Here is a 13,843-nt window from a genome sequence, read left to right as displayed (position 1 = left end):
AAACACTAAAAAGATTGAACATATTCACAGCCATGTCAAAACATCTTTCTGTGCGGTCCATTCTTCTGGCCACTATGTTATATATGAAATTAAAAAGAAAAAAATAAAACACTGCCGTCAAAGCCACCGCAAAAGACTTCCGATAAGACATCCGAAAAAAGCAATTCAGTTAAAACACAGTGTGCATTTTATTGAAGTGTTCCTTGCTTAAAAAACAATGCGGGTATACCGGCATCTAAAAGATGCCATGTGCACAATACCTAATTTGTTTACCCTAATCACACGCCTTGCCACTTCCACGTCCTTCGAGGCTGTTTCTTGCCTCTTTGATATGGGTTTGGATTCTGTGAATCAGGCCGATGATGCAGTATCCCAGCAGTATACGCAAAAAAACTTGCCGAAAAGTGCTGCTGTTCAGATGGTTTCGGAAGACTACGTTGTGCTAGATTTACCAACTTTTCCAGGAGTCTGCGAGGAATTCTCTGTTTTCTGGAACCTTAGAGAGGTTTACAAGTCTTAAAACAAAGTTGTGATTCACTTACAATAATATATGCACATGTTCTGTATTGATAATAGTGGGCCCTCAGAATCAGGGACAGATATATCATTGGTGCCCAAGAGGTAAGGGGGTCACTACCACCTCCAAAACAGGTGGAATTGTGCATTTTGATGAATGATTGATCTGAAAAGGGTCCATATACTGTTTTTACACAGGAGCCCTTTTCTATCTGTGTCCACCAGTCCTCAGAATCATTCTTTTATGGACCTGAAGAAGCCCAGTCCATCGCTGACACATATATGGCAGCACTACTTGTGAATGCATCTTTTACCTTTTGCTTTTTAAAGGGAATCTACCAGCACATTTTTGCTACCGTACCTCATCTGAAAGCAGCATAATGTTGGAAAAGAGGCCCTGAGTTCAATGGTGTATCACTTAGATTAGTGGCTGCAGCTGTTCTGACACAGGGAAAGATTTTAGATTTTGCATGCAGCAGAGCTTTGACAGCTGCCCCCGCCCACACCAGGCTGAGTGCACATTTCCATAGATAGAAGGTGCTAATCACAGAGGTCGCAGAGTCGGACTATAGCCCCCATCACACATAGCGATGTCGCTAGCGAGATCGCTGAAACGTCACAGGTTTTGTCACGTATCAGCGACCTCGCCAGCGACGTCACTGTGTGTGACAAGCAGAAGTGAGCGGGCCCTTGTTGCGAGGTCGCTGATCGTTACACACTGTTCTGGTAATTTTTTTGTTCGTTGGTCTCCCACTGTGCAGCACACATCAGCGTATTTGACGGTGAGAGACCACCGAGCACCGACTCTGTGTAAGCAGCTTACGCTAGTAACTAGGGTAAATATCGGGTAACTAAGCAAAGCGCTTTGCTTGGTTACCCGATATTTAGCTTGGTTACCAGCGTACGCCGCTTACAGGCTGCCAGCGCTGGCTCCCTGCACACGTAGACATGGTAAATATCAGGTAGCTAAGCAAAGTGCTTTGCTTAGTAACCCGGTGTGTACCCTAGTTACGTATACAGGGAGCCAGCGCTAGCAGCCTGTTAGCGGTGTACGCTGGTAACCAGGATTAATATTGGGTAACCAAGCAAAGCGCTTTCCTTAGTTACCCGATATTTACCCTGGTTACCAAGCGCACCATTGTTACACCATTCACGGGCTGCAGTCTCTGTTTTAACACTTGCAGCATGCTGTCTTCAGGTTACATTGCAGAAACCTCACTTCGATGCTGACACTGATATTGCAGATCTCATTTTGATACTTTTAATGGTATCATTTCAATTTCAAAAACCCGATACAGTAAAGAAAAAAAAAACAAAATGAAAAAAAACCCCAGAACACTTTGTTCTGGATAATTTACTGTTTTCTCTACCAGTTATTAGTCTGCAGTGCCTTCTTTTCCCCCTCCTTACGACTTGTCACCAGTCATTTAATCACCGCAGGGGCGAATAATTTGAGAAAAGGAAGAGTCAGTTCTAAACAGCTAAGGGAAGTAACATTATCTTTTACAGATGAATTTATTCCAGGAAAAAAAAAAAAGAATAAAAAAAAAAAACTAGAAAATGAAATATCTTGAAAGAAAAGTGCCTTATTTGTTGCGGTCTCGGGACAGTACAACTGATGCTCTACGAATCTGTTCTCCCGTGATGAGCCTGTTTAATCTGCTACTCATTTCCAAAGCTTAGGTTGCCATAGAAACTGCTATATTACATTGTTACCTGCTCTATCTCAAATAAACAGAACACCTTCTGCAAGGCAAAGTACAGATAGCGCGTGTGTTTGTGTGTGCGGTGAAACAGGCCCTGCACAATGAGCATTTTTATTGGGCTTTTTAAATGTCGATACTAATAATTACATTTTGATATTTTATGTTCCTGGCTACATTTGGTTACCTGACATTTTTATGGGTTATATAAAACCTCGCTGTGATGTATATGTCATTATTTTGATTATGAATGAAGCAACGTTGGTAGATGACGTTCGATTTGGAAATTTTCAATAAATTAATTTAGTAGGATTAAAACTTGAAAGCACCACTCCGCCATGTTTCTTTTATTATTTTATTTTACCCATCAAGTGTTACTTCTAATCTAAGTCACCTGACCCTGATCTTATACTCAACCTCCAGCATCTTCAACTTCAGCTTCTGGCAGTGTGTGATCTTTCGGATCTCTCCAGTGTTTCTTGGAGCGAGATCGAGGTCACACGTCAATACAAGTCTATGAGCACCTCTTTCTGGCTCTCATAGACTTGCATGAGAGCTTGTGACGTAACTTCTACCTTCCAGCCAGTTAGAACTTACCAATTTAATTCTCTATTTGCAGGTTCTAGTCCGTCCATAATTTGTATTTTTTTTTAACCCACACAGAAATATAAGGGCTCATGCGCACGTTGCCGAAATTCATGCATATACACTGCGTATTGCGCCACGTAGATTGTGCATGAGACGTGCGCACTTTGCGTTTGAGAGCGCAGCGATTTGGATGCCAAAATTTTGTTCCAAATCGCTGCGATCTAAGAAGCAACATGTCAATTATTCCGTGCGCTTTGGATGCAGCTCCCAGTCTGTCTATGGGAGAGGCAGCATCCAGAGCGCATGAAATCGGCTTTTTTCTGCAGAAACACTGTATCCATTACACAGTGTTTCTGCAGCGATTTGACGCGCATATGTGCTGTCAAATCGCTGCAGAAATTTCTGCAGGGACACAACGCAACGTGCGCATACAGCCTTAGTTTGATAGGGACCCAACAAACAGAAGGTCACCTTGTCGCTGACTGTTGGGCCTACATAAAGCTGGCCATTCTTGTGTGCTAAGTATCTCAATTTTTCCATGTTTTTCATAGCAGTAGTGCATGTCTATATTCCCATATTCGTTGTTCCACATATCTTAGTACTGCAGTGTGCAACTGTCTCTTTTTTGTTAGTCAAAAGTTATCCTTAGCAGTATGGCTGGGAGATAGCTAAAGAGGATAACTTTACCCCATCTTTTGGTATTACATCCCCTGATGAGTCCGGGTAATCGAAACATGTGGGGAACACCAATAGGGTCATATTAGGGGTTTTTTCTAGCTTATCAAGCTGTGGACTGTCCTTGTCAGGACAGGAGTCTGTGGGAGTCAGTTTAGCCTTTTAGTTTCCCAGTAAATTGAGATTTGTTCTTGAAGAACCCTGGACTATGGTAGTGGTTGAAACGGCTCACACGGATCTGGTGAGATTATTCCAATCTAAATTATAATGTTAATATACAGCTGACCACTGTCACTGCGGGAACTATTTTCCTTTGAGTATATTGTGTTTTTTCTATTCCTTTTTTTTAGGGACCATTGTCCAATTATATGGGAAGTGACAATTACTCATTTATTTATGTATTTTGTGTTTGGTTATTGATTTTTTTTTCGTACAGTGTAATGTTGGTGGTATCCTTGGTGACCTATTATATGTTTTTGTAGGAACACCACAAATTGTAGGTGTTCCTATTCTTGATTACATCTATTAGTAGGTTATACTATAGAAACCTGGTTGTCACGGTTCCGCCTCCCCGTCCACATGGCTAGGGGGCAGAGCCTTCTCCCGGGCCTCACTTCTGGAGCTTGGATGCTTTAAAAACTGACATCTCCGGTGAACCAGCGCCAGCTATAAGCTTAGCGCTGCTTTGCCTGTGATTGCTGGTCCTGTAAGTGTTATCCTGCTCCGTCTGTGCCTGTGCCCCCGTGCCCTGTCTATGTTCCGTCCCCTAGTCCTTCCCCCATTCCTCTGTCCCCTCTCCTACCTCCCCACTCTGTTGCTTCCTCTGCTACTCACCTCAGCCTTACTTCGATCCCGCTTCTGCTCATTCCTCCGGTCCTCCTTCTGCCCGTACTCTGTTTGACCCAGCCTGCCTGACGATTCCTCGCACGCCCCGCAGCTCTGCTCCCCAGCTGTGCTGTGAGGCAGTGTACGAGCACACACTGTGTATTTACTTCCTGGGTCTTGTTGCTCTGTGTAGTGTCTTCTGCTGCAGAGCTCCGGCTCCCCCTGGTGGCAGCTTGACACTGGTGATGTTTATTTTTTTCTGGAGGATGTCTAACCTTTTTTAATGTATATCCATTAAAGGTTAAATTTTAGTCATTTTTGCTATACTCAAACGTTATGGGACAAGATTTTGCTGCCGGATGGAGTGACTCCAAAACAATGTGAAAACGCCAGAGTGGGAGTATAAGAATAGGGGCAGGGACCTTAAAGGGGTATTCCCATTTCCAAGATTCTATCCCAATAAATAGCTCCATTTAGAAATGTAGTATAATTCTCCTGATATAGCCATGTCTCTTACCTCATGTGCACGGCATTGCAGCTTAGGTATCCCATAGTTACGACCACGAGCAACTAACTGTCACTATATCATTGGTGGTAACCATAGATACCTAAGCTGCAATGCCCTGCACATGAGGTAAGAGACATGGCTATATCAGGAGAACTATACTACATTGCTAATTTGAGGTATTTGCTAATATTATTATTATGCCTGCTACATATTGTGATAGGATCTTTGAGATGGAATACCCCTTTAAGTTAAAAGCATCACTCTATTGGTAACCCCCACCCACGATGCAGTGGTTCTTTAAGGAAGTAGTCCAATATACCCCCCCCCCCAAAAATGTGGTCCCTGATATTCCATCTAATTGAAAAAAGCATTTTCCTAATTTGCATTTATTAAAAAACTATTCTCTTGTGTAGATATTGCTCCAGGTCCCGTGAGATCCTGATTTTAGATGTCACGCACTTCTGATGACATTCTGTTTGAGTCACACATTATTAGAATTGAATGCAAAGATTTGTGCTGTCCTGGGTCAGGCATCCTGTTTGACCCTCTGTGGCAACCTTTGCTTCTTTGCCCACCTTACTCGGGTCCGGTATGCTGGAAGACTCTTGTGCTTATTAATAGAGATGAGTGGACCCGTGGAAGTTTGGGTTAGGTGAGTTCAAGTGACTTCGATAAAGTTCTGTTTATCACCCGGACTTGACATGAACTCCATTGAAAGTCGCTGATTGGGCAGTTCGGCAATCCCTCTTTCGCTGAAACACTCAATTTTTTTTGTGGAAAACATGCATTTTATAGCCAACTGGGGACCATGTGTGGTGACTAGTCCAAGAGGCCACTATGGGGAAATAAGGTATGCACACCAGTGACTATGTAAGGGGAATACATGTAATAGCAGAAACTGCTGTGTGAATACTGACTTGAAAAATCCAATAGCTATATGTAAGAGTGAAAATGTGAAAAATGGAATCTGCATTACTGCCATGAGTATATGAATCAAGAGAAATTTAGCTACTGAATTGATCAATGCAATAGAGCCCCAACACTACGCCAAAGTATTTCTCTACGTTGGGGTCCCTAGCTTGTGTGTGTCCTCTCATGCAGTTAAAAAACTTACCGTGTATGGGAAGCTGAGACCCAGGCTATTTATACGTATGATATGGATTGGCAATAGGTGTGGTTGGGGAGGGTTCACAAACGAAAAACTAATAACAAATTCGTTTGTGAACCCTCCCCAACCACACCTATTGCCAATCCATATCATACGCATAAATAGCCTGGGTCTCAGCTTCCCATACACGGTAGGTTTTTTAACTGCATGAGAGGACACACACAAGCTAGGGACCCCAACGTAGAGAAATACTTTGGCGTAGTGTTGGGGCTCTGTTGGATTGATCAATTCAGTAGCTAAATTTCTCTTGATTCATACGTTCATGGCAGTAATGCAGGTTCCATTTTTCACATTTTCACTCTTACATATAGCTATTGGATTTTTCAAGTCAGTATTCACACAGCAGTTTCTGCTATTACGTGTATTCCCCTTACATAGTCACTGGTGTGCATACCTTATTTCCCCATAGTGATGTTTTCTTAGTCCAAGAGGCCAGTCTCGGTGGCTTTTGCCCTGCTCCCTTTCATTGACAAGTCACTCTCTCTATATGTGTTTATATGCAAATCAAAAAGGTCCGTGGAGCCTCTGTTAGGAGTCTCAACACAGAAACCAGCCAGATAACCCTCCGGGAAGGGCCCAGCCAAGGGGTGACTCTTTTTAGGAGACCACCATAACCACCATATTAAGTGGCCCTTTTAGTCAATATCCAACTTTTTGACAAGTTTAAAGATATGACAAGGGAAATACCAAGGCCAGGTATCCATCCACAGGCAGCCGTTTCGGGGTATTGCCCCTCATCAGTGTGGAGTAGGATTCTGGCCGGGTGGGAGCAATGCCTTGTAGACCAACAAAACAAAACAATCACTGATCTCGGGGAGACTAGCCAGAGAAAACACTGCCGGCAGCCAGCGAGGGCGCTCAAGACAGTGAAATCCTAGGTACATTGCCCCCTGGGAAATATGCAAATCAAAAAGGTCCGTGGAGCCTCTGTTAGGAGTCTCAACACAGAAACCAGCCAGATAACCCTCCGGGAAGGGCCCAGCCAAGGGGTGACTCTTTTTAGGAGACCACCATAACCACCATATTAAGTGGCCCTTTTAGTCAATATCCAACTTTTTGACAAGTTTAAAGATATGACAAGGGAAATACCAAGGCCAGGTATCCATCCACAGACAGCCGTTTCGGGGTATTGCCACTCATCAGTGTGGAGTAGGATTCTGGCCGGGTGGGAGCAATGCCTAGTAGACCAACAAAACAAAACAATCACTGATCTCGGGGAGACCAGCCAGAGAAAACACTGCCGGCAGCCAGCGGGGGCGCTCAAGACAGTGAAATCCTAGGTACATTGCCCCCTGGGAAAAATGCAAATCAAAAAGGTCCGTGGAGCCTCTGTTAGGAGTCTCAACACAGAAACCAGCCAGATATTCCTCCGGGAAGGACCCAGCCAAGGGGTGACTCTTTTTAGGAGACCACCATAACCACCATATTAAGTGGCCCTTGAGCGCCCTCGCTGGGTGCCGGCAGTGTTTTCTCTGGCTGGTCTCCCCGATATCAGTGATTGTTTTGTTTTATATGTGTTTGTAATTAGAGATCTGTCATTCATGAGGATCGGCCTCTTGGACAAGTGTCCTGAAGTATTTCTCCCAGATGATTATTGGAAATAGACATTTTTTTTCTATAGACATGTTTATTTCCTTTGAGTGTATTGGAAAAAAACAAAAAAAAAAACAGAGAAAACAAGGCAGATTGGACATAATTTCATACAAAACCCCAAAAATAGGCCAGACAAATAGTTGCCACCTTTCCAAAATCGTGAGTAAACTACTTCGTTTCAAGCTTGTGATACTCATTCAAACTCAGCTGTGGCAAGTAGCAGGTGTGGGCAATATGAAAATCACACTTGAAACAAATAAAAAGTAAAGAAGTTGACCAGTCTTTGCTTTGTGTGTCTCTGTGTCCCACATTAGGCATGGAGAAGAGGAAGAGGAGAAGGAATTGTCTGAGGATTTGAGAACTAAAATTGTTGAAAAATATCAGTCAAATTCATCTGCAGAGATCTTGATGTTCCTTAGTCCACGGTACACAACATCGTCAAGAAGTTTACAACCCATGACACTGTAGCTAATCCACTGGACGTGGACAGCAGAGAAAAATTGATGAAATGTTGCAATGCAGGATAGTCCTGATGTGGGATAAGCAGCCACAATCAGGTTCCAAAGAAATTCAAGCTCTCCTGCAGGCTCAGGGTGCATCAGTGTTGGTGCTGTCTGTCACCATATGAATGAAATTAAACGCTATGGAGGAGACCCAGGAGAACTCCACTGCTGACACAGAAATATAAAAATGTGAGACTGAAGGTTACCAAAATGTACTTGAGGAAACCAAAATTACTCTGGGAAAGCATCTTGTTTACAGATGAGACCAAGATAGAGTTTTTTGGTAAAGCACATCATTCTATTGTTTACAAAAAAAAATGAGGCCTACAAAAAAAAAGCAAACAGCACATACAGTCAAATATGGGGGAGATTCAAAGATGATTTGGGGCTGTTTTGCTGCCTCTTGCACTGGGGGCCTTGACTGTGTGCAAGATATCATGAAAGAACATTACAAAAGGATTCGCAATATAGTGTCCAGTGTCAGAAAGCTGGGTTTACATCCTAGGTCATGGGTCTTGCAGCAAAAAAAATGACTCCAAACACTTCAAGAAGCCCCCAGAAATGGATGGAAACAAAGCACTGGAGGGTTCTGAAGTGACAGCAATGAGTCTGGATCTAAATCTCATGGACACCTGTGAAGAGATCTTAAAATTGTTGTCGGGAGATGACGCCTTCAGATATGAGACTTGGAGACGTTTATAAAGAAAAGTCCAAAATTCCAGGTGAGAGGAGTAAGGAGCAGGTTGATGGTTAATAAGAAGCGATTGATTGCAGTTATTTATTCTAAAAGGTAAAGGGTGTGCAAGCAAATGTTAAGTTGATGGTGGCAATAATTTTGTCTGGCCCATTTTTGGGGTTTTCTGTGAAATTCTGTCCAATTTGCTTTTTTTCCCCCTCTTTTCTTGTGTTGTTAAAATACAAACAAAGGAAATAAACATGTGTACAACAAAATATGTGTATTGCAATAATTTTCTAAGAAAAATTATTTCTTTTCTTGAACAATTTCAAGGGTGCCAACACTTTTGGCCATACAATAGGATAATGAGTTGCACACTAGTCACAATGTATAGGGGAATGATGAAAAGCAGACCTGCTATTGGAATACTAGACTGAAAAATACAATGAACTGTCTGAAAAAATAAAAAACATCAAAATGGAATATGTATAACTGCTATAAATAATAGGAATATAAGAGATGTTTAGCCATTGTATTGATCAATGCAAAGGAGCCCGAACACCACGCCAAGGTAATCTCTATTTTTGGGGTCCCTAAACTTATGTGTAACCTCACCTGCAGTTAAAAAATATTCCATTTTCATGTTTTTCATTTTTTCAGATAGTTCATTGTATTTTTCAGTCTAGTAGTCCCATAGCAGTTTTGCTTTTCATCATTCCCCTTTACATTGTGACTTGTGTGCAACTCTTTATCCTATTGTATAGTTCGGTATATGTTTTTGAGTCTTGCACCTCGTTCACACCATTGGTGTTCCAGACGTAAACACTTTTGGCCATGACTATGTGTTTTTTGTATACTGTGTGACTTCAGGCAAAGCAGCCATCACTTAATTTGTAGAAGGCGGCTATGGTGGGGAATAGAGCCGGAGTGGCAGAGGCCTCAGATCTACCATTGTTCAGCCTCATTTGCATATAACTTCAAATGCTGATTTGCTAGTAAAGGAGGAATGGACCGGTCATGTAAAGGTGTTGCTGGACTTGCCTTTGAAAGAGCTACATGTACATATTAATAGTTTGGGGGTGAACTCCTACTGACAGATTCCCTTTAACATGTGGGGGTCTTCCCACTTTAAATATATTTACACTTGCTATAAACCCTTCTCCTCCTTTAGAGGTTTTAAAGACATAAATCGAATCCTCTTATGCCGCCAGTTCTCATCAATATTACTGTAGTTTACACCATATAATGGGATCCCAGCATTAACAATAATTGTTTCCAGCTATACTTTTCCTTTGTAAGTCTCTCTATGTAACAAGCATGGCGATGAATGTGCATTTTTTTATGTATTGAAAGGCTTCAATGAATAAAATAACCACTACATAGTCTCATAAACAGTGTATGAAAAGTACAAATGCAGTTTTTATATGCCTTTAGATTTTGTGTCTTCCAAGGTGCCTCATTGTAGGAAAGTCACATGAATAAAGTGCAATGCTTTTGGAGGATACATTGGTGGTAGGTTGTCCTGTAGAGCACAAAACTAAAAAAACAAGTGAATTCGAAGGCATACAGAGAAAAAGAAGAGTAACATATACTTATATGAGAACTTTATTACAACTCTGTACAACCTGGAGCTTGTACTGGGCTATAATTCAAGCATGTGAATGATCCCTTAAAGGGAATGTTTCATTTGAAACTAACGTTTAGCTGAAATCAGGATTTTGTGTTACATTAAAATAAATTTTGGTCTCCGGTGTATAAAAAAACATAGCTGAACTTGATCGGGTGCAGAGAGGAGCAACCAAGGTTATTAAGGGAATGGGTGGACTGCAATACTAAGATAGGTTGTGTACCCTTTCACTACCTTTGATGTCAAAGGGAACGTCCCTGCCTTTGATGCGGGTTTGCACGCCGAGCCCATATCTTTTCCCCACATGACGGCTGATTTAATCAACCACCATGTACCTCTAACAGCCCCAGGTGGACTGGCCCATGACTTAGGACAAGCTGCGTAAAGACGTCTGCTGGTGACAGACATCAGGTGAGGGCAGCGTCCTGTCAAGTACTGTGAACGCACATTCCTCTGTTCACTGATTCTGACGGGACAAGTGGAGAAGCAGAGTGCAGACTAAAGCAGTATATAACATTTCTAGCTCACAGAGATTGAACATTTAGCTTATCAGCCTGACAAGTTTATTGTAGGGCAGGAGAACGGCTTGAAGCTACTGCAATAAACTATGCAAACTATCTTCCAGTAAAGGCCGCTTTACACGCTGCGATCTCGCTAGCGTGCATACCTGCCCCCATCGTTTGTGCGTCATGGGCAAATCGCTGCCCGTGGCGCACAAAATCGCGCGGACCCGTCACACTACTTACCTGCCTAGCGACGTCGCTGTGGCCGGCGATCCGCCTCCTTTCTAAGGGGGCGGTTAGTTCGGCGTCAGCGACATCACTAAGCAGCCGCCCAATAGAAGCGGAAGGGCGAAGATGAGCAGGACGTAACATCCCGCCCACCTCCTTCCTTCCTCATTGCCGGTGGCCGCAGGTACGGTGAGGTTCCTCGTTCCTGCAGTGTCACACATAGCAATGTGTGCTGCCGCAGGAACGACGAACAACATCGTACCTGCAGCAGCAATGATAATTGGGAATAGGGGGGATGTCACCGATTAGAGATTTTGAACGTTTTTGCGACGATTCAAAATCGATCATAGGTGTCACACGCAACGACATCGCTACCGCGGCCGGATGATGTGCGTCACAATTTCCGTGACCCCAACGACATCTTTTTAGCGATGTCGCAGCGTGTAAAGCGGCCTTTACACTGTGAGGTTCGGTGAACAGAGGAATCTGCATTAACGATACCTGACAGGACGCTGCCCTCACCCGATGTCTGTCCCCAGCAGACGTCTTTACGTAGGCCGTCCTTAGACGTGGGACAGCAGGGAAACTTCTGGGAACTGACATATTTCAAATCCTGCACGAACTAAAGATTACCTTTTTGCTACATTTTTGCTAAATAAATGTATTTAGTAAAATTTGAAATATTTAAATGTCCTTTATTTATTTCTTTATCGTTCCTTATGGGAGACCCAGACCATGGGTGTATAGCTTCTGCCTCCGGAGGACACACAAAGTACTACACTAAAAGTGTAGCTCCTCCCTCCGAGCATATACACCCCCTGGATGACAAATCTAGCCAGTTCAATGCTTTGTGTTCAGGAGGTCACACACACTCATGCATTCTCATCTGATTTTTTATTTTGATTTTTGTTTGAAGAAAAGCGGGTCCAATCTGGACTCCCGGCATGTCCCTTCTCACCCCACTGTGTCGGCGGTCTTGTTAAGGTTGATTTTACAAGGCTGGAGCCTTACATGCCGCGCTCCTTCACCATCCCCTGAGGCTCTGGCTTGAAGTGGGAGCCATCACGGTTCTCACTGCTTTGCAGGAGACCGGTCTCCATCCACAGCCCTTTCAGGATCCTGCCGGACGGAGCGCTCACCCCTCAGGGACCTGGCCCTGCGTCTCATAAAGCTAAGTATTGAGACGTTATTGAGAGGTCCTTTGTACATTTATTGTGGGGAGAGTGTGTTATTTCACTTTGCTGTGATTTCCGGCCGGTTCTCTGGTTTTTTCCTGAGAACCGCGCCGAGGGTGCCTGCTCGTCGGCCGCATGGGAAAATCTAGGCCCCGGCTTCGGTTGCGGCCTAGTTTCGTTTTCACTGCCCCTGCATGTCAGTCATGCAGGGGAACAGTGCGGCGCCGCCCACCGGCCGGTCAGCTCAGGGGAGGACACTCCTCTCTGAGGAGATGTTTCCCTCCCCTGTATTTCCCCTTGGCCCTCCGGTTCCCGCTCTTGGAATAAACCCCGCCCCCCCCTATTTCCGGACCCCGTCCTCCTAAACGGAGACGCAGGGACTCTTTTCCTTCCTCGTCCCACGGCTCTGATTCACGAGCTGAATTGCAGGGCGAGGAGGATACCTTTACTGTGGGCTCGGACGCTACCTCTATGTACCCCATTGATCTATCTGAAGGTGATGCGGATGTTAGTGACTTGATTGCGTCCATTAATTCCGTACTGGACCTCAATCCACCAGTGTCAGAGGAACAAGCCTCTCTGGTAGAAAAACACCAGTTTACCTCACCTAAGAGAGCAAGGAGTATGTTTTTTAACCACTCCAGTTTTCAGGCCACTGTGACCAAGCCCAGGGCCTGTCCTGACAAACGCTTCCCAAAGCGTAGTTCTGATGACCGTTTTCCCTTTCCACCAGAGGTGGTCAAGGAGTGGTCTCATTCACCAAAGGTAGATCCTCCGGTGTCTAGACTCTCAGCCCGGACAGTTGTATCTGTGGCCGATGGCACCTCACTTAAGGATCCCACTGACCGCCAGGTTGACCTTCTGGCCAAATCTGTATATGAGGCGGCAGGGGCCTCGTTCTCCCCATCTTTTGCAGCAGTGTGGGCTCTTAAAGCAGTCTCTGCTTCTCTGGCGGAGATACATTCCCTCGCCAGGGACTCTATGCCCGAAATGGTTGCCTTAACTTCCCAGGCTTCGGCTTTTTCATCCTATGCCATGTCTGCCATTCTGGAGGCTTCTCACCGCACGGCGGTGGCTTCCGCTAATTCCCTCGCGATCCGCAGGATCTTGTGGCTTCGAGAGTGGAAAGCAGACGCTTCTTCCAAGAAGTACCTTGCTGGACTCCCCTTTGCTGGGTCCTGGCTGTTCGGTGAACAACTGGATGAAATTATTAAGGAAGCTACTGGCGGGAAGAGTACTTCCTTGCCACAAACTAAAACCAGGAAACCTGTCCAGGGCAGAAACCAGTCGAGGTTTCGTTCCTTTCGTTCCTCTAACTGGTCATCCTCTAAGCCCTCAGCCTCGTCCACTAACTCAGCCAAGGATCGAAAACCAGCTGGCGCACGAAGCCGCGTCCTCAGAAAAACGGAGGAGCCGCTGCCACTAAGGCAGCCTCCTCTTGACTATCTGGCTGCGCCAGCAACGTCCTTGGTCGGTGGCAGGCTCTCCCACTTTGGCGACGTGTGGTTTCAACACGTCTCCGATCAGTGGGTGCGGGATATCATCTCCCACGGCT

At 44.5% G+C, this 13,843-nt stretch overlaps 1 protein-coding gene across 4 annotated transcripts in view; it reads left to right on the top strand.

Moving 5' to 3' along the window:
• Positions 1-13,843, top strand: part of LOC142249007 (cytosolic carboxypeptidase 6-like) — a 2,064,630-nt gene that overhangs the window by 92,561 nt on the left and 1,958,226 nt on the right. For 2 of the 4 annotated variants that reach the window (XM_075320543.1, XM_075320537.1), the window contains exon 1: positions 8,715-8,801. The exons of the other annotated variants lie outside the window; for them this stretch is intronic. In XM_075320543.1, the coding sequence (XP_075176658.1) occupies positions 8,744-8,801 (58 nt within the window). In that variant the 5' untranslated portion in view covers positions 8,715-8,743. Of the gene's footprint in view, positions 1-8,714; positions 8,802-13,843 lie in introns of those variants that run through there. 4 annotated transcript variants of the gene reach the window in all.

This window comes from Anomaloglossus baeobatrachus, chromosome 8 (assembly GCF_048569485.1).
Source record: "Anomaloglossus baeobatrachus isolate aAnoBae1 chromosome 8, aAnoBae1.hap1, whole genome shotgun sequence".
NCBI lineage: Eukaryota > Metazoa > Chordata > Amphibia > Anura > Aromobatidae > Anomaloglossus > Anomaloglossus baeobatrachus.
The sequence above is the reverse complement of the archived record's forward strand: the minus strand, read 5'-3'. Positions and strand labels throughout refer to the sequence as shown.